The sequence below is a fragment of the Bicyclus anynana genome, chromosome 10 (assembly GCF_947172395.1).
Source record: "Bicyclus anynana chromosome 10, ilBicAnyn1.1, whole genome shotgun sequence".
Lineage (NCBI taxonomy): Eukaryota > Metazoa > Arthropoda > Insecta > Lepidoptera > Nymphalidae > Bicyclus > Bicyclus anynana.
This window is the reverse complement of record NC_069092.1, coordinates 14,393,910-14,419,807: the sequence shown is the minus strand read 5'-3', so window position 1 is coordinate 14,419,807 and position 25,898 is coordinate 14,393,910. Positions and strand designations below refer to the sequence as shown.

The 25,898-nt window shown below is 38.3% G+C and overlaps 1 protein-coding gene across 2 annotated transcripts in view; it reads right to left on the bottom strand.

The window, feature by feature from the left end:
• Positions 1-690: 690 nt before the first annotated feature.
• The window catches only part of LOC112050357 (CCR4-NOT transcription complex subunit 6), a 264,366-nt gene continuing 239,158 nt past the window's right edge, over positions 691-25,898 (bottom strand). For both annotated transcript variants that reach the window (XM_052883870.1, XM_052883869.1), the window contains exons 4-10: positions 8,272-8,429; positions 5,357-5,511; positions 4,735-4,886; positions 4,057-4,299; positions 2,445-2,616; positions 1,675-1,814; positions 691-1,177 (exon numbers count right to left, since the gene is read on the bottom strand). In XM_052883870.1, the coding sequence (XP_052739830.1) occupies positions 1,098-1,177; positions 1,675-1,814; positions 2,445-2,616; positions 4,057-4,299; positions 4,735-4,886; positions 5,357-5,511; positions 8,272-8,429 (1,100 nt within the window). In that variant the 3' untranslated portion in view covers positions 691-1,097. The remainder of the gene's footprint in view (positions 1,178-1,674; positions 1,815-2,444; positions 2,617-4,056; positions 4,300-4,734; positions 4,887-5,356; positions 5,512-8,271; positions 8,430-25,898) is intronic.

The following is a 25,898-nucleotide window of genomic DNA, read 5'->3' as shown; positions in this document are numbered from 1 at the left end:
CACAATCTCTACCTGAGGGTACAGAATATTATTATAACTACCAACTTTTAGTTCATGATCTTAGATTTAACTGTGTATATTCATTATATTCGTTGCGTTTTAAAAGATACATTAACCGGCGCATTTGTATATGGGTCATTTTTTTTTAAATTAAATTAGTCTGTATACGAATATAATATATTTCAAATGTCATTGTTATATCATTGTACTATTAAGAATAATATTATTGTAATTAAATAAACACATAAATTGTACATAAACACAAAACATTAAAGCTATTTCTAAACAGTTCTTATTAACAGGCGAATTGTGCATAAAATAAAAGCTTCATTGTGATTTTAAACAAGTAAAACAATATATTATAACAGTTCACTATTGCTTATGTTCTGTATCGACCAATCACGAGGCTGCATTTTAAACTAGCGCCCTGATTGGTAGGACTTGACACGTGACCTTGAGGGAAGGTTTGTGAGATGCTGTTATTAACATAACATTTACAACACATTCGCCAAATTTCTAACGTAACACAAAAATCTGAAGAATTTTAGACATTATTTCTGTGTTCAGAATTAATATTTAAAACTAGGAACGCATCGCATAATATATACCATATTTTAAAATATCGAACAAATTTCTAGCACAACACAAATTCATTGGACACAATATCATACATATAGACACAATAACATAATTGTATTCTCTAATAAGATAAAATTTACAAAAAAATAATAAAGCTCTTTAGTAATGATTTGTGAGCAAAACATGATTTTACAATTTGATAAATAAACATATAATACTAATAATAGATAAAATTCATTTTTGTCTTTCAATAAATCAGAAGATTCGATGATTAAGATGAATCACAAAAAAATAATAAAAACACCCAACAAATGCGCCGCAAAGGAAATAACAGAGTTATGTTACGATTCAATAATTGTGCTAAAAGTTGGTAGGCGTCAATCTCACGTGTCGGCGTGTTTGTGTTGCTTCTGGTGTTTGTGTGTCGGCTGCTGCTTGTGTTGCTGCTGTTGCTTGTGTTGCTGTTGCTGCTGCTGCTTGTGTTGCTGCTTGTGCTGGTGCCGCTGCCGCTGCGCGTGCTACCTGCGCCCGATCAGGCCGTTGCTGTTGCCGCTCGTGCTCGGGGACATTTCCAATTCTACTAGCAGCGGGAAGTGGTCTGGAATTATAAAGTGAACTCCTGAATCTGAGAGTATTTTAGTACAATTTGCATTTCATTTCGAAAAAATGAAAAGGTTTAATTTTTTAACGCCCGTGATTTCGTCCGCCAGTCCCTAAATAATTTTAAACTAATTACATAACCATGGTATAGAAGGATGAGTCCTATCCATCCGCCATCAGGAAGTTTATTGTAACTTAACAAAATAAAATAATACATAAACGGAACTTAAAAATAAGTATAATATAATAAAATAAGTATTAGATTAGTAGTTAGTAGCGCCATCTCTCGTGACAGACTTGTTTTACTTCACAAGCTTCTACGAGATAGTTTACAATAATTATGCCGTTAAAACTAAAAAGACTAAGAGAATTCAGCGCTGGGCATTTTGGGCAATAATGTGTTATTTCGATTACACTGTCTTGTCGTAACTCATTCATCAGCTTACTCTAAAAAAATTCATACTTCAAAAAATTTAAAAAATAAGCTATAGTCACCTGAGGGTATGTGCGGGTGCGGACAGCCGACGACCTTGTGCTCGCGGAACCAGTCCTGCGACAGCGGGCCCAGCAGCCCCAGCGGCGTCATCGACTGCTTGCTGTAGAAGATGTAGTCGATGATGCCTTTGAAGTCGAATCTGAAACACGAGCCAAATATTCATGCTTATAAAAGCTGAGCATTTTGGGGTAATGTAGTAAAAGTGTAGTTGCATGACTGAAGACTTTAAGGGGATTAGTACCGCCATCCTCAATTCTGCTATGACTTTAACTATAAAAATAAATTAATACACTTTGGGCTGGTCACCATCTTCTGTGTGTCGGTCGATGTGTCAGACAGTCTCACCGTGCGTATTGTCACTTGTTTTTTCGTGTCGGGATTGTTTGATAAAAACCAAACAATCCGACACTAATCAGAGGGTGGTGAAAGCGGCCCTTGACTTATAAACTTAAAAAATATTAATAAACATGATTTTCATAGAAATGCAAGTGCCGAGTTTTTGCTAAGAACTCCGAAAAAGAAGCTCCGAAGAAGTTCACATTTTCACCACTCGACTTCATTTGCCGAGCAGAGCTGGTGTGATGGAGCTGATGTGAGTTAAATCAAACTGCTACACAGACCTCGGCTTAGAGGGAAGTGCGGAGCGATGGAGTTTGTGGGCTCAGTCCTGTCAGCTCCTGTCAAAGGACGACGACGAGAGACGAAGTGTCTCTCTTCGACGGCGAACTGAAATTTTCTTATGAGAGTTAGCAAGTCATATTGTGCTCACGTGTAGTTAGTGTAGGGCATGATGTCCTCGCTGTACGCGGAGGCCAGCTTGAAGTTGTGCGTGAACTCGTGCTCGGAGCCCGGCATGCGACGCAGCGAGCCCGCATAGCCCAGCTCCTTGAAGTCCCGGTGCTCTGAAGATACTCGACCCGCTGACAAGAACTCAATCACGCCTGGAACATTTCGTCATCAACGTTATTTGCATATTGGATTCGCCCACTGCACTCACAGGCCTCGGTATCCTGTAGTAAAGAAATTTATCACGCTGATCCAATGTGTTTTGTAAAGACTTAAAACGTAAATTTTGAGCCCAAAAGAATATACAATTGTATCATCAAACTTACAAGTTGCTAGTGCTACTATGAATTTCTTGAAAGAAAGAAAACTCAATATTACATAGGAGCAGGATTGCCTGCCAGTGATCATCCCAAAAAATGTGGGTAATCATAGTTTCTAAATTAGGAAAACGGAGGATATGATAAGTACCTAGAATTAAATCGATATGGTACATACCTTCCTCGTCTGCCTGTGGGCTATCAATAAGTATTTCTTCAAGCATAAAAATGTCTAATCTGACGTTTATAGATGGTCTCGGCGATGATCAGCTTTTTATTAGCTTAAGAGAGATACTTGAAAAAATATTATGTTTTTAAATCCAATTATACCATTGGATAACCCATATGCCTATATTAATGCGGCTATAAGTTTAAATTATGAAGGTTCTGGTTTTAAAAATTGTGATCATCAAATCAAAATGGGATTGATTTCAATGCAAAAACTTTTGAACGAGGCATTCTGTTTGCATACATCTGTATATCGAATTTTTGGTATATTTAATCGGTTCAAATTTCAAGGAGATATAAAGTTGTGATAAAATCCCAAAATAAAACAAAACATACATTCTTTTTTTGGAGTCCAAACCTTTCAAAGTTTGAATGTTCTGCAAAAAGATCTTGATAACAGAAAGGTTAATCGTGATCCTGCGTGTCTTCGATCCATTATGAAAAGGCTTTTATTATATTATAAGTATTGTTTGTCAATCAACCACATTAGTGATGGATGATGAAGCTCAAGGTAAAGGGCGTTTGTTTTAAAAAATGTTTATTTAATGGAGGGTAAAATCCATGTTATTAGGAAGGAAATTGCGGCAACATACCTACCTACGGAAACAAAGCACAGGTGCATCCTACGTTAAATAATTGTTTTTCATCAAAATTCAATTACAGTTTTCGTCGTTAATTAGAATCGAAGTTTGACTTCCATAGCATTCCTTTCTTTTTAATAGCAGGTCATTTCTATGATCCATAAATGCCTGATTTTCCGAAACGAAAAAATAAATCAAAAATGAAAGTGTGGCAAGGTAAGCCTGAAGAGCTCTTCATTTCTTCCAACAATCTTATTTCATAATACAATACAATACAAAAACTTTACAGTCTATTTATGTTGTGATTATTACAGAAAAGTAGCAATCCAAATAAACACCACAAAACCTAAAAAAAGAAAGCTATAATTTAAGCTGAAATATTGTTGCAAACGTGTTAAATCGTCCACCTTATAACCAAGTGCATGATAGAATCCAACAGAAATGAAAAATAATACAGGTAAACCCTCACCGCTGTCTGGAAGTGAGTTGAAATCCCCGCATAGCAGTAGTTGAACATTTTCCTTCTGTCCCGACAAACGTAGCGTTCTCGCCGAGTCGTCCAGTATAGAGCGAAGTTCGTTGCTCAGCATCATGGTCTGGATCAACTTCACGTCGCAAAACTCAGGGTCCCAGTGTATGTGCGCCGTGCAAACTAGTATCGGCTGTGCTAGGGTGGATGGATCGGTGGGTATTCCGGATATGTCGTTAAACGCTGAAAATATAATGTATTTTGTTATGATATACTATATTCAAAATATTGGGAAGTGTACCTACAGTTATCAAATATTTTAGACCAAATTAGACAAAGGCAAGAGTTTGCAACAAAACTATACCAAACTTGGATTGTTGATGGGGTAACCTTCTCATACATGTTAAGTTCTTTTTAAACGTAAGCTATAAAGGTTAAAAGAATATTCACTTCTTCAAATGAAGATAATATTATAAACTTTAGTATTCTTCAAAGAAGCCCCAAGGTAAAGTCGCTAGGCTCAACTCCGCGAGGTCAGCTTCGACCCCAGCACGCTATACTATTGTCGTACCCACACCTAACAATCTTTCCGACTGATTATGGGGAAACAGGAACTAGTGTTAATTAAAATGATATGGCAAAAATTATTAAAAAAATACAAGTTACACAAATCATTACCGTTATCCCACGCTGCATCCTTTGTTTTTAATAACGCAGCCAAACCAATGTTGTCCTTCGGCATAACTCGATTCAACATATTGTCCGAACCTTCACTGTTCGCCATTGCTAGTTGGTTAAATTCGATTAGGTGTTCCTTTACTAGTGTGAATCTGTAAACCAAACCAATGAAATTTTGAAGTTAACCTTGAATATTGTATGCCTAATTTATATCTACATGGGCATACCAAGTAAAATTTTTGGAAGGCTCTGAATTCCATATACATTGCAAAAACAAAAAAAATGTTAAGGCGACAGAAAATGAAACACGAATGGCGTCAGTATGCATATAGAGCGTATACCATTGTATGCGTATCATTTATTACAATACAAGGGCTGGCTCATTTATTGCGTCTGATCAGCCTTGCTGTCTAACGCAGAAATGCAGCCAGTATTCCTGCTACCATTCCACGTGGGAATGATTCTTAATTTGTGTAGCTACTACTAGCTAATAGGTATCGTTGTTCTTACCTATTTATTCTTGTCCAATAAGGTATAAGAACGATCACAAAAGATTCCGTGGTTATCCTGGAGAAGACCAAATACAAGTTTAAAGTAGGTACTTAAAAATATAGTTACTTACTTTGAAGTTCTAAAGAAAATTGCGCATCCATCGACGTACTTTCGTTCCGATTCAGACATAGTCTTTGCGCGAGATTTGGGCGAAAATATGCCATCATAACCGTCCTGCTTAAGCTCGGGCAGAAAAAATGCATAGAATTGATCCGTTTCTACTTCCTGGAACAAAAAAATAAACAAGCTTAACAAGGTAAACTCTGGACAGAGTTAAACGATACAAAATACGGTTTAAAATTCTTAAAAAGGGTAAAAAAAATCACATCGGAAATAAGCATAATTTAAAAGGTTAGCTGTGTCCTCTTGCATGAAGCCAAGCCTCTTAAATCAAAGCTGAAAATTATTATTATTAATATCCATAAATTTTACCATTCTTTGGTACACTCGTACATTCCTGATAGCTTTCGAAAACATTGTTGCCTGCATAGTTAAAAATACATTTTTGGAATACCACAGATCATCGGAAACTCATGAATAGCCAATAATTTTCCATCTTATTGATGTTATAAGTAACAAGAGGAAGATAATTTTTAAAAGCATTCTATTGTAGGATGGCGTGTTAAAACATGACTGATTGGCCAACTCGAGTAAAGCTAGGCAGAGTTCGAGTTGATTTGTAGGTGCTTTAAAATGCTATTCAGTTTGGCATGTAAAATTTACATTGTACCCAGTGTAAAGTTTCTATCATTAGTATAGATTAATTACGTTAACACATCCATCATCATACAATAATTATAAAGACGAAAGTTTGTGTATAAATATAACATATTGTATGTTGTTCCATCACACCACAACTACTTAACGGGTTTAGATGAAATTTGGAATAGAGACACATTACGTTGGATTAACACATGAGCTTTTCTTCTGAAAAAATCAGTGATTCCCGGGGGATATGTGAAAAACAAATTGTATTTTTAGAGTCAAAATAGACATAATTAGATTCTGAAGTATTTAAGATATTTAAAACAACTTTTACACTAGTGAACAGATACGTTTATCTATGCATTCGTGTCTCTATATCTTTAAAGATCAATGATGTTTAAAACTAAGAATAGGTATCTATAGAGCCGACCAGTAACAGTGTCCATTATGAGATGCATTTACCTTTTGACATTGATGACTTCTTTAATGAGATCCAAACGTACAGATTAATGAACCATTGTAAACCAAGAGCCTGCCTTAGACATACCTCATTTTAGGAAGCATGACAATCTGACATACTTTCATGCTTCCTAAAATGAGGTATGTCATGCCGCATGCTACTACCGTAAGTAAATATGGTAGGCAAATACGACGTTTGGATCGTGTAGCAGCCAAGTTTTAAAGATTCGAATCCTCAATTGTTCAAAGGGAAAGCCAACAGAGGATCTGCAGAAACTTCAAAGGAAGATGCTCGAATACCTAGATCATATAATGCGAAATTCCAGTAATGACATTTAATTTTTTTACATCGGGAAATCCTCATGGATACCTTCTCGCTACGGGGAGGCAAGAAGTTTATGTCGGACTTCAACCGACTAAAACCCCACGGTGTTCCGACTCATCGCCTGATGACTGGGCCACGGGAATGTTTCCTAAGCTACTGCAACCCAGCCAGCAGCACCCGGAAATCAGGCTCTCAATTTCAAATAATATGACCTGCTCCAGCTTATTATCCAGAGAAAGATAAGGGTAAAACAAAGGACTGGTCATAGATGTACATCTCTGCTCAAGAACTTAGGCCAATGGTTCAATATGTGTGCCAGATCATTGTTTCCGTTGCAGTAAATAAAATAGAATTAGCCTTAATGATTGCTAACCTCCGATAGGAGATAGGATGTGGCACTAACAGAAGAAGAAGAATTGACCAATAAGAAACGTGATTTATTTATTGATATTTTCTAAAGGATATCATCATGAGGAATCATATCTCCAGTCCAGTTTCGTGGCAAAACTTTAAACTTTTAAGTCCTCTTAAAAAAAATAATAGTGTTTTTATGTTTTCTAACACAATATTAAGCCAATGAAAATATAAAAAAAAATATGCTTTATAGTCAGACGGTTAAGGGTCTAGACTCTTAAAACCTACTTTTCCAAGCCACCAAACTTAATTGGTTACTGTATTTACCTACGGTAGGACGTAGGAACATGGGCTGACAACTGTCAGCTTATCTAACATGGGGTTTGTCTGGCTATCGCAAGCTTTCGGTCCATTGGTCCAGCTCGAAAAAATGTTCGCTCTGTTTTTGTTGATCCATGTCATTACTCCACAGCGCTGCTCCGTCAAACTTATGAATTGATTGACGTTTCAGACTAAAGTATCATTTTTTATACCGCCGCCAACATTACTAACAGATGGTTACTTGCTCCGTAATAATATCTGTTCAAACGTTCAGATGATTGATATCTTTATTTCATAACACAGTAATAGCCTATTGTTATAATAATTCAAAGTTCAAACAAATCTTACAGGTGTTAGTTTCACAAATATTTTGGCTTTACAAGCTGGAGTTTTGTAATTTATTGGTTCAATAGTTAGCCTGTGTGGTTTCGGATCACGGTGTTCAAGGTCCAAGTCCCGGTCCGTCCACAAATCCAAAAACCAGTTCTCTCAAAAAAATCTCAGCCACGAGTTGGGAAGTGGTTGGTTACCCCAGTGCATCGAAATTCAGTTAATTCATCTGTCCGAGTACAATTATGAGCGACTATTATTATCAATCTAATGACAATTCATTAGAATCTGACTCAGACCACTTACATATTATGTCAATTTAGACTAAATGCTAAATATAGTTTAGAATATCTTTTACTTCTGATTTTAAGGTCAAGGCTGATCCAATGGACGCCAATGATCTCTATCATTAACTTCGAGAAATTAATCGTATTTACTTTATAAAATTGAGATTTCATTATGAAGTTGTCGTTGTTGTTGTGGTTACGGACCTGTAAGCTAATGATGTCAGCGGAGTAATGTCTGATCTCGTCGAGGATGCCCTTTTTCCTGTAGTCCCACTCCAGCGCCCAGCTGGGGCAGTAGCCGTACATCTGTCGCGTGGCGTACTTGTCGCACAGCACGTTGTAGCACATCACGGTGAATATACCTGGAAACGGAGAATAAAATCATAATATAAAACTGCACAATTGGTTCAGCACTTTAACTGTGAACGGGGTCATTTAGTACCATAGAACAAGATAGTGAGTATATTTGGCAATATTAGCAAAGCCCTGATAAGTCGGTGAGATGACTAAATTCACTTGTGATGTGTTTTTACAGATCAGATAAAATCTCAGTATGAAATAAAATCTGTATGAAAATGGAGCCTCTCTAGGAAATGTTCATTAGATAACATTAAAATGAAAAGCTTCAGATACTCGTATCACAAAATATATGAACTGCTACAGACAATGGACTACATCAATTCCTGTTTCTGTTCAATATTCTAAAACTGCGTCTCGGCAATTCTAACATTGTAAATATGTTTATATTTTTCTCGGCATAATATGAGAAATCATTTCACTAATCGCCAGTCACTTAACTTTGTGGCAACCTTTAGCTAGAGACTCTTAAAGTTTTCTTTAAAAAACTTAAAAGGTTTTTCTTTCTGCTTTTTAAAACAAGGTATCTGGCTCATAGGCTCTCAGTTCACAAACTTTGATATCGTCTGAATTTGGTAACCGTCGCTAGAGCAATAATCACGTGACACGAGGAGCTTCAGTTTTTCTAATCTATACAATGTCAGACATTATCGTGACCACTAGTGAGACCTAATGACGCGTTTATGCAACTCTTGCTGCAGGCTAGCGGCGAAAATGAGCAGTTTACTCGCCATTAACAGCTGCGTTAAGCGCCCTACAGCGGGCAGTTTAGTACATTGTTGAACGAGGTAATAGCGTAAACACCGAGCAGCGTAATCGATTATGAATTGCTACACTAGACATCGATTACGGTAGTGAACTGAACATAGGGAACAGCTTGAATATATAAATTACACCAAATTCTATAGACAGACACTACTTGTCTACTATTCTGTTCAATTCATAAACTTTGTTTAATAACCTGTTGTACTAATAGCGACTCTAAATGAAAATATTGTATTTCCCTTCATGTGGTAGACGAAATATCTTAGCATTCCATGGATTCACCGTGCAGGTGCAGGAGTCCATTGTGGCAAAGAGAAAAACTTCGAGCAAATCCCCGGACTTGTGACCGATGATGTAGGGTTAAGGACATCATTGACAGTTAACTAACACTCCCTTTCTCCGCTCGTGTTGTATTAATTGCAGAGAGAAACCGTAGAAGAAAAACAGTTTCGTAGCATATTTGCAAATTTAAATACGAATCTACCAGTCAGATTGTAAAATTATTTTCATATATGATAGCCAGAACGAATGTCATTTAAAGGGGTAAGGAGAATTAGGTGTTTAAACTTCTTCTTTTATGTACTTGTAATGAAAGTTTGTTCTTTAAAGTTCCATGGATAAGGGTTGCCGTCGAGGGCGTTTGCTACGAAGTAATATAGACGCCAATCGTAGATCGAATCTTTTTATATGTGGGTTAAAAAGTAAATGTTGCAATATCGGTAATATTCAATAATATATGGTAGCTAAGTGTTGTAACTTGTAATATGATAAATGAGGCAAATGTTGACGTACGCTTGGTTACGGATGTAGTTTCCTGGTAGATGGAATTTATGATTCAGGAAAACCGTGTCCTTAAAGTTAATTGCAACCGGCGACAATCTTCAATAGCAATTAATTTTCCGAACGCTCCATCTGCGCAGATATTGATTTACAACACTCAACTTTGCCATTTTCTAAGAATCAGTATTAACTATTAATCCTTCCGCGGTTGTTTATACATCATATATTTTATACAATCATTTTAACAAGGTTGTTTATGTCATAAAAACCCTTGTTAAAACTCGATGGAATCCTATAAACAGAGAGCCTAGTGGCAGTTTGATACTGTTACTGTCACGTCGCGTACAATCGCGAATTTCTAAGGAATTGAAACAGCGCCATCTAGTGGCACTACTGCACAACTGTTTCAATTCCATATAAATTTGCGTAAACGTCAACGTGATAGTAACAGTATGAAAATATTGAAAACTCCCACAAGGCACACAGAGCGTGCAAGTAACGCGTCCTCCAAATGCTGCCCCGTGTCAATCAATCTGAGACGTCGATGTTGAGCATCGTGTGTAATTACATCGGCCCCTACAGACCCGAATACAGCAATGCTTCATGGCGGTAGAAATAAGCATAATGCTGCCCAGAATTAGGGTGACGAAGGCAAATAAAACAATAATTGTTCGCACTATTTATACTCGAAGCCAAAATGACTTTAATCAAAAAAAAAAAACATTAATAAAGGTCTTGTGTCACCACTTATTTCAGTTAATTTCATGACAACGCGGACCACGTTTCGTCCTCGGCGGGGTCACGCCAGACCCGGAGTCAACGTGGCCCGCTATCAATGTGGCCGTGGCGCGTGCTCCTGCGACGCCCATTGTGTGCGCGATGAGCCGACACGCGCCGCACATGACAAACGTGCGCGTACAATAACAACGTGTTCAGAGGAATTAAGTACAGCAATAACCTATACTATCCACTATTGATTTTTGTTGGATATTTTTATTACAGCACTAAAACATATGACCAACGTGGGCCACGTTTCGTCCTCGGCGGGGTCACGCCAGACGCGGAGTCAACGTGGCCCGCGATCAATGCGGCGTCGGCGCGTGCTCCTGCGACGACCATTGCTTGTAGTTTCATCAGCATCGATACCTTTAGATCCGAACCAATACTGGCTTATGTAATGTAAGCAAGGCCTTTCAAACTATTAATTTATATATAAACAATCATTGAATGTCTATATTATATTTGGTCTAAAACCTGAAGATTACAAAGGTCGTTCAAAACTCGTTAAAAAAAAATAAAACTGGATACCCGAAATGGTATCAGCTATTTATAGTATTGGAGATGATTAGGCGAGCGTGACCGGCAGTTGTAACGGTGCCTGTCCATTGTCTATAACGAGCTTTGGCGATTCGGACGCGGATATTTGATAAATAAATCGCACAAACAACATTTGTTTTAGGCGGAGCGTGATCATCGCATGAGCGGACGTTGAACGCGGCGGTGGATCGGCGAACTGGTTGAACTTTGGTGATCAAAACTACCTACTGCAGTTTAGTATTGCAAAGAAAGATTGCATTTTTTTTTTCTATTATCTAAATGGTCTAATTATCCCATGACGATAACGAAACGATAGATCTCCGGCAATCCGGTCAATGTCTAGTCCAGCGCCCCCTTTAGTCTGATATGTTTATTTTTGTTTGTGTTAGTTTGAAATTGACTACATGTGATTATAATAACTTTAATTTTTACTGTTTATTAATTACAATGTTATTTTACAAAGAAAGCCTAGAGAGCGTCTTAAGCAGTACTTTATAATCCAACAAATACGATAGTCGGACACTGAACTGTAAAACTTTTCTCTCCTGTAAAACTCGGATTATCGAGGTTTCACTGTATAGGAACTTTGTCGGATTGCTGTTGATTAAAGTTTCAGATGTATGTACATTTGTACAATATACTGTAGGTAATATTTCTAGTTTAACTTGAAGGCAGAATAAGGAAAGGTCCTCATAGCCCGTGTGTCAGTAGCACGGCGAACGCAAATATGACGTAAGGACATTCAATAGGTGCTAACAAGCTGAAGATAACGACGTGCGGAACCCGGGTAACCCGAACTGTCGCCTCAGCTGTTGCTGCGCGAGCGTCTATTGATTTCACCTTCGCTCACTATAGAGGCATGCTTGGATTTTCTTTACCAAACTAAAAACTAAGATACAAAAGAAAAAAGATATAAATAGTGCAAATCTATAATTTAAAAATGAATCGCAAAATGCATTGGTAAGCGTATAACTCAACAAGGCCCGGACCAATTTGGCCAATTCTTTTTTATAATGGGGTAGGGGTGGGGTAGTGGTAGGGTAGACATAGGGTAGACGTAGGGTAGGTATAGGGTTGGTGTAGAGTCGGTAAGTGCACAAAAGTCAAAACGAAGCTTGACCGGGTCCCCTAGTATAAAATATTTATTTATTAGCTCTTTAAGTAAAAAATTCTTCTTAATAGCAAATTAAATAATATCATTATCATCATTCTACAACCGAGCACGAGTTTCCTCTCAGAATGAGAGGTATTAGGTTATAGTCCACCACGCTGTTCGAATGTGAATTGGCAGACTTCACACATAGAGAATTAAGATGATTCTTTGGTTGCATACCAAAGAATCATCTTATCGGGTTTCCTCCCGATGTTTTTCATTCACCGTTTTTGAGACACGTGATATTTAATTTCTTAAAATGCACATACTTAACGAAAAGTTGGAGGTGCATGCCCCGACCTCTGGCTTCGAACATACGCCCTCCAAGTCGACAGCAGTGATCATATTCTCTGGGCTTTTAAACACGCCGAATTAATTATTATACTTCTTTCTAAATAGTATGACTACCTAGCTGCTACTTAATCGAAAATGGAGTCTTCTGAATTATGCGATTACGATTATATTTTTACGTATTTTTCTCATCGTATATGTCTTTATTGAATAAGATTGAAAGACAAGACCAAACAGGAATAATTTTAAAAATTACAGATACCCCAAAATGGACCCCATTGGCACTTAAAACCAGAAACTAGGTACAGGTACAAGCTACAAGGTCACATAGCATTTCGCCTCGCTAGGCAACTCGTCGATCGTGGTCTAATTGAAACGTCGCCCATAAGGACGTAACACAAACGTGACCGGACTGCGTGGACCACGTTTTTGCGGCAATCAATCATACGGCAAAAAGACAAAAGGCGAGACTGGAAGGTCGACCGAACAAATATAATTTTCAATTTATTCATAAGCACACCCGTGATAGGGCAAAACGTATGGAAGCTATAAACAATTTTTTTAACCCCCAAAGCAATAACAGGGGTATTATAAGTTTGACGTGTCTGTCTGTGTATGTGTCTGTCTGACTGTCAGTGGCATCATAGCTCTTGAGCGGATTTTTTTTCTGTTCTTTACAAGTTAGCCCTTGACTACAATCTCACCTGATGGTAAGTGATGATGCAGTCTAAGATGGAAGCAGGCTAATTTGTTAGGAGGAGGATGAAAATGCACACCCCATTTCGGTTTCTACATGACATCGTACTGGAACGCTAAATCGCTTGGCGGTACGTTTTTGTCGGTAGGGTGGTAACTAGCCACGGCCGAAGCCTCCCACCAGTCAGACCTGGACCAATTAAGAAAATCTCAATTTGCCCAGGCGGGGATCGCACCCAGGACCTCCGTTTTGTAAATCCACCACGCATACAACTGCGCCACGAAGGCTGTCAAGATGAAGCGACTTCAATTTAGTTTTTTTTTGTATTAAAGATGACCTGTGTTCTTTGCTGATGAAAATCGATTAAGCCATTTAAAAATAGTGGGGGGAAGAATAACCGAATGTCTGCAAATATACTCAAGTGGGGTCTCAAATGAAAGCGCACTGAAAGAGAAAACTGATGCCTTAATCGAGTGTAATTAACTTCGTTTGATGAGAAAATTGGTGGTGGGAAAATTGGGACATGGAAATCCGATTGTTTATATTGAAATTAACAATTTTCTTTGATCCGGTTCACATATTGCAACAACATACAAACTTTTCTATTATGATAGAAAGAGATAGATAATTTCATGACCTTTTTCAAAATTTACAATTTTATGTTATTACATTCTCTACAGGACACCGAAAGAATTGATGCTTCCTGTCAAAACAGTTGCGTGCGTTCCCAACTAGGGTAAGTACTAACTTACAATTTGCAGAAAATAGAAAATTTATTCTCAAATAAAGGTTTCTAATGAGTCCTCAAGCCTCAAGGTAGGCAACGAAGGTAGGCAGCGCATATATGCATCTATTCCTTCCTTAGGGAGTTCCGTGCATCCCTTCGTTAGAGAGCCCTAAAGTTCCTGTTAATCTTTAAATAGTGTCTTTTGAAGGGTCGCTAGTTATGTGTCTGGTGATTGGGGAGTGGGGGCATACTTTATCATACAATGCCAAAAAAAATGCTTATAAACTTGGACCCATAAAACCTTCTAACAAAACCAATCGACAGCCAACACGATCTAAGTATATCACAGTAGCCTACCGAACTTACCATGGTAGGAGCATAGGCTGACTCAGCTATTATAAAATGAGGAAGAAGAAGACAAGTGTTACGTAAGGCTCTCGCTCTATGAAAGTTATATAAAATTCCAAGTATTCAAAATTACTTACTTAATAGTCCAAGTACATAACAGGTATGCAATACACTTACTCGAACAAGCCATTTGCATAAGAAAGTATGAAATGTATGGAAACGTGTAATTTGTATGGCTTATCAATATAAGTGCGGCGTATGGGGGGAATTTGTGGGAATAGCACACGTGGCTCTGCGGATATGTGCAATGAAATTTCCTATTAATATTCACATTATCGACATGCAAATCGATATGTGGTAGTTCCGGTAATATTCTACAACTAGTGGAAGCCAGTGATTTGGTTTGCGGCTTATAAATTGCTACCTACGTTTTATTGTGATGTAAGGTATAAGTTACTGGTCATTACTGTTCCTTTACTCCCAGGGTCACCCGCTCTAGTAATATGCTGCTATCTTCTTTCATCATTATCAACCTAGGCCTCCATCCTGATAGGTGTAAAATATATGGATCTTAGACCCACCACGCTGCTCCAATGCAGGTTGGCGGGATTAGGGTGAGTGTCCGGGACTGGCGGCTTTACTCGTAAGTGCTCATTGAGGCACGTTGTTATATCACCACCAAATTCCCAACTATCTTAGAAGAAAAAAAGCATAGTAGGTATTTTCATGACCCGACCAGGACCTCATCAATTCCAGGACCTCGCGATTCAATGTCACACAGGCTTACCATTGGACCAACAAGGCAGTTGCTAAATTCTTTTTTTATAGCCTGTTCTATAAAGGTAAAGTTTGTGGTATTGTATTAAATCAATCTAGGGATTACCCCCTGGGGTAATTAATCTCTGGATTTAATGAACCGATCTTGAAAATTCTTATACCACTATAAAGCCAAGTTATTTGTGAGTGTCATAGGCTATACATATATTATCCTAGTATTCTCAAGGGAACGGGAACAACGGGGTGATACTGCGAAGCGTCGGCTGGTTGGTGAAGAAGAGGGGGGGCACACGATTCGGTACGGCGCCGGAGCGGTGTCACTGCGTCTTACATAGAAATGTCTGTGGCATGTCACACGATGCGCTCCGGACTTGCAACCACCGAGACGAGGCGGGGAGGGGTGAATGCTTTGAGAAGTCGGAGCGGCACCGCTCAGTTGTGTATACATCACAAGGATTTACAAACTGTCCAACGCTGCTACGGCACTGCTGCGACATAAGAACGTTGCGGCGCCGCACCGCTCGTGTGCCCGTTGATACGGCGAAATCTTTGCGATGCGGCGCCGCAACACATCGTGTGCCCCCGCTCTAAGAAAGTCGTTTCACCTAGGTCGCGTCGTAACTCAAAAGGAATCAAGTCCGCCTCGCTGCCATCATGTCTCATATGAATATAATGGAGGGAGGCGCCAGCAGGCTATTGCCGATGTCATTACACAGGCATCTTGTGCAGTCGCTGAACTGGCTATTTCATCAATGACTTCAAAGCTGAGTAGTGATAGCCCAGTGTGCGGGTTTGAATCCGGTCCAGGGCATGCACTTCCAACTTTTCAGTTCTGTGCATTTTAAGAAATTAAATATCACGTGTCTCAAACGGTGAAAGAAAAACATCGTGAGGAAACCTGCAAATTTTCTTAATTCTCTGCGTGTGTAAAGTCTGCCAATCCGCATTGGGCCAGCGTGGTGGGCCAAACCCCTCTCATTTTGAAAGGAGACTCGAGCTCAACAGTGAGCCGAATATGGGTTGATAATGAATATAATATATCGTCGTCGTCGTTATCAACCCATATACGGCTCACTGCTGAGCTCGAGTCTCCTCTCAGAATGAGAGGGGTAAGGCCAATAGTCCACCACGCTGGCCCAATGCGGATTGGCAGACTTCACATACGCAGAGAATTAAGAAATTCTCTGGTATGCAGGTTTCCTCACGATGTTTTCCTTCACCGATTGAGACACGTGATATTTATTTCCATAAAATGCACACAACTGAAAGTTGGAAGTGCATGCCCCGGACCGGAGAGAGCAGTGGTAGCCCAGTGGATATGACCTCTGCCTCCGATTTCGGAGGGTGTGGGTTCGAATATATAATATTATTATATAAATATTAGTATGTATAGTATCGAAATTAATAATTACAAAGATTACAATTACTAATATTTGTTACTTTCAGATAAGAATAAATATAATACTTCGCATTTGTTAAGTAAGGTCTCTTTACATACGTTCCATCGTTTGCTTTAAAATCACCTAAATTTCGTTAGTCCGACAAAGGTTACAACTAGATTTTGAAGAATATATTCTATTACAGAAGTAAATTTTATACGCAGCGTGAAATATAGAGTCAAACTTACTAGTTAGTTAACTCAATGTAACTTTCCATATATTCTATTTATAGAAACAGCAGAAACAGCTCTAAATAGAGGCACTGCATCTGTTACCGTCCCACAGCGTGTATGTAGACTACTTTGGGAGTTGCAGTATTAGATGAAACTTAGTTGTGGTACAAAGTGCCCGTTAAAACTTTTACAGTTGCTTTAACGTAACACTCTCTAACATTTAATAGTATACTAGCAGAACCTCTCGGGTTCACCCGCGTAGTTTCGGTTTCCCTAGGAATAAGGAGATTAAATATAGCCTATACCACTCGGCGATAGTGTAGCTTCCAAACAGTGAAAAATTTGTTTCAAATCGGTTTAGTAGTTTGGGAGCTTAATCAATGCAAACGAACAAACAAACAATCAAATCTCTTTATAATATTAGTTTAGATAAAAATATATTTAAAAAAACATTTAACATAAACTCTTTAACATCCTCACATTCCAATAAGAAATTTGTCTCTTGCTTAATAGTGTTTGCCAAGCCAAAACTAAACGGGCTCACCTTGTTTAGTACAGCAATCATAGGCCACCCTCCGACTCCATCACCAGACCATGGATCACATTTATTATACCACCATACCATATCTGAGTCCAATCCAGTAAAACAAAACATCAGAAAGTGGTCTGATTGAGCATTACAAGTTTAACCTGCACATACGATACGAACAAGGCCAGTTAAATCAATCATTATCGACCCATATTCGGTTCACTGCTGAGCTCTAATCTGCTCTCAAAATGAGAAGGGTTAGGCCAAATAGTCCACCACGTTGGCCCAATACGGATTGGCAAACTTCACACACGCAGAGAACTAAGATTATTCCCAGGTACGCAGTTTTCCCCAGTTAAATAAAACCTTTTAAATGGCCTCTTGTTACATCCATGTCACTACAAGAGATAATGGGAATTGAAACACCGTGAACAACACCCAGACATATCCTAGAGTCACGGATGCGAGGAGGTCGCAGTCAATGTCTCTCATTGTCCATTGTTCCCCGAAAGGCCAACGAAGGGCATTTCCTCTCTTCCTGGGGCCAATTGACCGTGAGCTTCATTTAGTGCAATTGGTGGCTGGTCAAGCGACCTATAAAAATTGAAACTAGAAATTGAAAATGCGAAATGAGATAAAATTGAAAACGTTGTTGATATCCTCAAATGGAAAACAAAAGTTTTTAACAAATTTTCATCTCCTATTTCACTTATTTAAAGTTTATTTTAGGGACAAGATAACCATCAAGCGACTCTATTTCAAGACTGAAATATGGTTTAGCGGTTTAGACGTAAAAACGTAACAAACAAACATCATAACGAAACTTTGCAATTACGTCTTTTCTAGCATTATTTATAAAAAAATAACAGGAATTGTAACATGCGCTGCAAATGGCTGCCCTATTATGTGACATTTGTCCATGATTCCACCTGCAACCATACTCCAATAACCTCTAGCATTACAAAAGGCATGAATACCGTGTCTTTATATTACGTAGGTACGTTAAAATCCTTCCACAAGGACAGAGAATGCCAGAAGGTCATTGCGTTCCCAAACCCCGACTGTAGGCATGATATTGAGCTTACACGATCAAATTTTAACGAAACCTATCCGTCCTGTAGTCACGAATATCTCATTACGTAACATGCCTTTTGGATATCATGATACGGTATTATAAAGTTGGATGACTGCTGCTAGAGTTTTATTATTATTACTTTGACGATTATTAGGTATCATGCACAGCATAAGTGCTCCATGTTCTATGGGTATCAGTCTTTGCTGAATACCTTCTATAATGTTGCAAATGTGCAGAATAATTTAGCATATACGTGTATAAATTTTTTCATCACTTTATAACTGAGAGGTACTGGTTTAAATTGTCTAAAGCTGGTGTGAAAGGCCAGCTATCATTAGGTATCACCCATTGGCAAAGTCGTACTGCTAAGCGATTCAGCATTCTACAAAGAAATCGCTTATAAATCTATTTGGGGTAATAGATTTCATTTCAGATTAGCGCCCTACCAACTAAGACGTTTTTCATTGTGGCATATGATATTGAATTCATATGCCACAATGAAAAACGGCATAAACAATTTTAACTGAAATCATCAGCCATTAACTGAAATGACAACTGGCCTGGACCCTATTTCTATGAGATGCATTTTGGTTTACCTAATTCGTTTTAGTCCCGATTGGCTCATAATAATGATTGCTCTATAAAGATCCCTATCACATGTTATCATTAACTACCGAGATCGACGGTTTTACGTGAACTCCGAGCACAGGGATCTTCCAGTATTGAAAAGTTATTTCAATACTGGGCTGCTACTAAGAATTTCTTGAAGCAAGATAATCAAATTTCCGACATAGCTCAACGAGACTAGGAGCTAAAGTGGCAATGGGCTGGGCACATAGTTCGAAGAGCCGCTGGATGTTAGGGTCCCAAGGTGCTGGAATGGCGACCCCGCTCTAGAAAGCGTAGTGTTGATCGACCCAACCACCAGATGGACTGACGACATCAAGCGAGTCGCAGGGATTCGCTGGATGCAGGTGGCTCAGTATCGTGATGTTTGGAAGTCCCTACAAAAGGCCTATGTCCTGCAGTGGACGTCCATCGGCTGACAATCACAATCTCTATTACTCAAGACTAGAAGCATCCACAGTGAATCACAGTGTCGACGAGGCAGTTTAATTAAATGACATCAAATAATAGTTTTACCATCCTCTATTAATATAGTTTTGATTTAGCAAGAAAATTAATCGGATCCCGTTAGCCCGAGCAAAGGATTCGTTTAATTACAGAATAACGGCTATGAGCGAGCAACGCAACCGTTCAAGTGAACTTTGCTATTAGTGCAAACTGCAAACCGAGATAAATTGTACAATGGACAACTCTAAATTATTTACGGTCTTTAACCATTAATATAAGAGACAAACGGTAGAATTTACGATAAGTAATTATAGTGGGATCAATTTTAATAATTAATTTTAAATAGCTTTACAACTACCGTTTTGTTTGCCAGTAGTACACTTTATTAAGCAATTTAAATCGATGACCATTCATATACCTATTTATTGTTTTAATTATTCAATCAATATAATAAACTAATTGTTAATTATATTGGTTGAATTGCGGTTTTACTCATGTAGTATCTATACCTGTGGGACTATCTGAAAGAAAAGTGTCTACGTGCTACCAGTCTGAATTCTATGCCTCTACTAAATGTCATCCAGATTCGATCAGCCATTGAGCATTGAACAAACGGCCCTTAATGGTAGGCGCCCATATATCTGCGTCGTATTTAACGCATCGTAGTATTCTTTGTATAGAAAGTCTTACAAGTGCCTCCACTGATCCGCATCGTACGCATCGCTCGAATCTACCGTAAAATTACAAACACGTTTAATGCGATGCGTCCGATACTGACGATACGGATAGGTGGACAACCATCATTAATAGTAGTTAAGTTTCACGGGGAAATATTTTGATTGGGATTTGGGCATTTTTTTATAAAAGAATATTTGCCATATTTTTTATCCCATTCCTTTCCAACTAGTCGGGAATGACTGTGCTAGGAGTGGGTACGACAATAGACCAACGGGACTGGGATCGAAACACCACCCCTCGGCGATGAGTCCAACCGCTTTTACCGTTGAGCTATTGAGGCTTCAAAACTTCCTGTCATTATGACATCTATCATAATGACAGAAATCATCTACGAGTACATTATAACTGCGGCCATTTTTGTTCTATGCGTAACCTCGACAAAATATGTATTTTTAGCACACAGCTTGCATTTTTTATTCTGGAGAAACTTAGTGTTGCAAAATGTGCGTATGATATCTATTGAAACCTGTACAGCCTCTCACACAACTCAGGCTAACAGCCGCCAGTGAAACAAAGGTGAAAGGCTGTGATCAAACGCTTTGCACGCTCGATTCTCGGCTTTGATTTATGCAAATTAGGTGCACACGCAGCGCAACACCGCATTCTACGTTCATGAACCTTAAGGTCATTGTCTTAGAGAACAATTCACTATAACACGTTCATCAGATCGGTATCTGTAGTGTTATGCGTACACGTATAGCCCGTGACGGCAGGATGCATCGCCAATTGAAGACGAAAACAATTTATTTCATGCGCTTTCGGTTTTTTTCAAAAGGCCATCCCTTTTAATTTCATGGTTCATTTAGAAATTTGTGTATATATTATGAGTGTTCAATGAATCGTGTCAGTGTAGTCCAGCTTTATTTGAAATGTCTAGTACATATAAAACTTTGTTAACGTAGTCATAAAATTGACTATCACAGCAAAAGCCATCTGTGAAAATCCGATTGCTGACGTTGGCTATTCGCGCTACAATTTCATTAGTAAAGTATTCCAATAAAAACAACAGTAAATTAAATTTTATTGAAATAAATTCTCAACAAACACTAAAACAACGGTGAAAACATTTAATAGAACCAAGCATTTGTTTGCTGAAGTTCATGAGGAATGACAATGAAAATAAAGTTATTCATTAGACGTTGCCATAATGACTTCCTATAAATCAGATTTAGGATCGGTTTCACCACCACAGAAAAGTGTCTGATTACTGCTTATTTACAAGTTTTGTCCTATTATGGTTAAAATTAAAAAAATATCAAAATTCATTTATTTCAAGTAGGCTCAGTTTACAAGCACTTTTGAAACATCAATTGACTATTTGTAAATCAATTAACTATTTGTAAAGATTCTACCACTTAGAAGAGGTAAGACTATACAAAACTTTATTTCCCTTAACTCTGGGGTTATATTCTTTACCGAAAATTAATAAAAAATGTACAAAGAACATGTGTTCTAAAATTATTATTTTCGGAGTAAATAATATTTCTTTTGTAAATGGATCTTAAAATGTGTCCCTCACTCGCATCCTTCGCATCCTAAATATGACATAGCCAAACTTTAAAATTTCAAAATGCATAGTCGGAATCATTCGAAATACTTTGTATAAAAACATAAAAAAAATTTAGTTATTAAAAAAAATATTACTTAAGCAGTTCGGCTCCTCTAAGTGGACTCGTCAACATCTTGAAGTTACAAGAAATACCCTATCCCCAGCACCCTGTATATGACACTTATAAGAAGGTGGTAAAATCAACCCTTTGTCTCGCCGGTCATTAGTTTCCTTAATTTTTTCTATAGCCTTGCAAGTGGAAAATTAAACATCGTTGTTAAACATATCTCTATTAATTAAAATCGCCACGCAACATCGACGTAGACTTTCAGCATGAGGCTCAAGGGGGCTCAAGCTACAAGGGGTACAGGGCAGCAGATTGAAATTAATTTATTATAACCGATACATTATAGGCATGGGCGAGCCAACGATCATTGCCCCGCCCTTACACACCGGCCGGCTACCAAAGCGTATGAAGATGTATACGGCGCAGGTTAATTTGAATAAAGATAAGAGCATTTTATGATCTCGCCTCTCGCCGCAGCGCCGTGAACATAAAATTGAATCCACCCGGAGATATGGCACGCTTTTACTTTACCGCTTCATCGTTATTAGTTCTTTATTTCATAAGTGATTACAAAGATAAGAAAACTAATATCGAACAAAGGTTATGAATCACAATATTTGTCAGGACAACTTAATTAACAAATCAAACTGTAACTAAAATAAGACCCTAGAATTTCAGAGAATGATCTTGAGTGAAGTCACGTACTTGTGAACGTTGTGTGTAGGGTTAAAGGTACCTTTGACTGTTAACAAACACTCCCCTTTTCCACTCAAGTCACTCTCCCCGCCTATCCCAAGTAACCCATAAGGAATTACACATCAAGAGATATGGACGGCTCGAACGCCACGAGCACACTGAAGCCACCACGAGATCGAGCGACGTCATATCCGTCACAGACTACTATTTCTTACACTACTTATTAAAAACATGTTAATTTATAAGCGGCCAACGCGGCCGCTTATAAAATAAATGTTATATTTATGCGATTCGTTGTCGATTGCCAAAGAAGTCATGGTAGCGGAACATCAGAGATTACACTGAAATCGCGAGTACCGTACAATTTCGCCTCGCGATAAAGAAGAAGTTACGAAGGTATTTAGGTAATCCAGTGTTAGTTAATCAACACCGCTTTCGGTTTCTACACGACATCTTACAGGAACGCTAAATCGCTTGGCGGTACGTCTGTGCCGGTAGGGTGGTAACTAGCCACGGCTAAAACCTCCCACCAGCCAGACCGGGTCCATTTAAGATAACCTCAATCGGCCCAGCCGGGGCTCGAACCCAGGAACACCGTCTTGTAAATCCACCGCGCATATCACTGCGCCACAGAGGCCGTCAAAACTTGATAATATTATACAACAATCACCATCATTTGTTAAATATAAGATGTAAAGTTAAAAGTGTTTACTTGGCACGATCCAAGGAGTTTCGAGTTATTACAAAAGATTTCGTTGGAAGAAAGAAAAATGTTTTATACACATAGTTTAATCCAGACATCGAAGCCTTTTCTTCATGGTACGTAACCAAACAATATAACCATTGGAAAAACTTAACAGTTCCTTATTGGACGTACATCTTCTTAAAGTATAATAATGTTATTACCCTTTTTGTTCAAGCGACCAAACTTTATTACAAACGCCTTAATCTGGTGGTACCATCACTCCTTAATGGGCTCGAAAGTACAGGTTATCGAAATAAATAAATATCTCTTAAAAGTCAGAAGAAAAATATCGCATCATACATGTCACGCACATATTCAGGGACCGAATTGATATTCTGCGGACTCGAGAAAACCTGTCTTAATCAATTTAAATAAGGATGTTAACGCCTTGACTTACTATCGAACGACATGCCAATGTAACGCGGCGTATGGATGATCTGATCATAACGATCAGAATTCTGACCACGCCTATGTATTGCTACTAACCAAGTATGACCACTGTGAAGCAAACACTGCATTAATCTCATGATCGCACAATTACTTTACGCGCCTGTCAAATAAATTTTCAAACGAGTTTTTTGTTATTGAAATGGAAGATTTATCTTTAACGGCCAAGAGTTAATCGAATTAAAAAAAGTTGAAAACTCATTTCCATTTGTTGAATATAAAGGAAGGTAATTTGTATGAGGTAACATGACCCGACGCCGGGCTTTTTTATAAAACTATCCGCCGGCTAATTCTATTCGTCATAAGCGTTATTAAGAATCGCATTTATCCCAGCTGATGTGAAAAAAACTATAACCGCTCAACTATCTATAGCCCATTTTACAAACACTTATAAATGCCCTATTACTTAACTAATATTAAAGTATAACTTTTACTTAATATGTATTTCCCAAAATTTCCCATGTCAGTCTAAATGAAACAATCTATGACTTTAGAAGCAAAAAGAGATAGAAGAGGTAGGTTATACGCGGACCGCAAGTGGCACGTTAAAACTATGCTAATTAGCAAACCTGAGCTCAGTCAACGCACTGTCATTTTTGCGTGCCAGTTGTAAATATCAAATGTAGTTTCCTAACCTGTCTACCTCTTTTTTCTTCTAACATCATTGGAAACAATATACACTGAAAAAATCTTTTTAAATTTAAATAATCTGAGGATTCAACAAGCTTAAAACTTTCCTGTTTATAGCACATATGAATAGAATTATTTCTTTTTGTGATTGTACACTTTAATACATTTTATTAGGCAATTAACCTTTGAAACTGTAGACTCAATCGAGAAGTCAATGCAGACTAAGACACGGGGTCTGTTCTGGACTCCTAGTTTAAATATTCTAAAAGGATATACGATGGGGGGGCGTAGTTTGGTAATATTTATGTGTGCATACTGCATACATGCATGAGCCACACCCACAAAGAGACTGCGACGCACTTGGTGCAATAATTGATGACAGAACTTGTTCGCGATTATTCTATTAACGCTTTTTAATAACTTTCTGCGTGTTCATCGGCCATTAGTAAGATGAATTGCCGGCCGCTGGAATGTTAATTGTTTTCATTTGCAAATTTTCGCTCTGGGATTCAACTTCTGAACCTATTATTCTACAGCTTCAATAGCTCCGCGGTTAAGGGGCTAGACTCAAATACTAAGTCTAAGGTTCGACCTGCGCCAGTTGGGACTATTGTCGTACTCACTCCTAGCACAAGCTTTTTGCTTAGTTTACTTTGCGTAGTAAACCTAAAATATTTAAAATGACATGTAAGTAATATTTTTATTAAAAAAAACCCAAAATGTTTCACCGACCGTTTTGAAAATCAAACTCAGAACGGTTCGATTTCCACATAAGATGTCAAAACGGGTCAAATCTGGTTTTATATTTTTTAAGTTATCTCAGATAAACGGTCTAATAGTGGGTTTCGGTCGTGGATTGTTAGCACAATAGAAGCAAAAGTACACCGCGAAGTGATTTAGCGAATCGGTATGATGTCGCTTGGACATCAGTCAGAGGAATGGGCTAAAAAACTTAGACGTAGTTGAAACCTTCGTAGTTAAAGGCAAATATTCGTAAAGTAACAACAATGCTCCTGGCAAATTGTTATAGGTGATGATTTATTTTGCAACTTAACATAGGGTTGTACCTTCAATGGTTGTCATTACAAAGCTCAAAAGATCCGCACTCAAAGTAAAATTCAATTAAATATTGCGTAAAGTATTCCAAAAATTCAATACAGACAAAGAGACATCGCCAGAGGCGTACACTTATAAATGATTAATTAACTCGTTCCACATTGACAACAGCCCGACATTGACATAGATAAACAAAGAAGGAGGACAAAAAGTGACCATAAGTGTCGCCGCACACGGGCCACATGCGGCAGCCACAAACGCCGCTGCAAAAAGGGGACCACAAAAGTAGCTGAAGCGCGCGACAGCCACTTGTGGCCGGTGGTCGACACTTGTGATGATGCAATCTAAGATGGAAGCGGGCTAACTTGTTAGGAGGAGGATGAAAATCCACACTTCTTTCT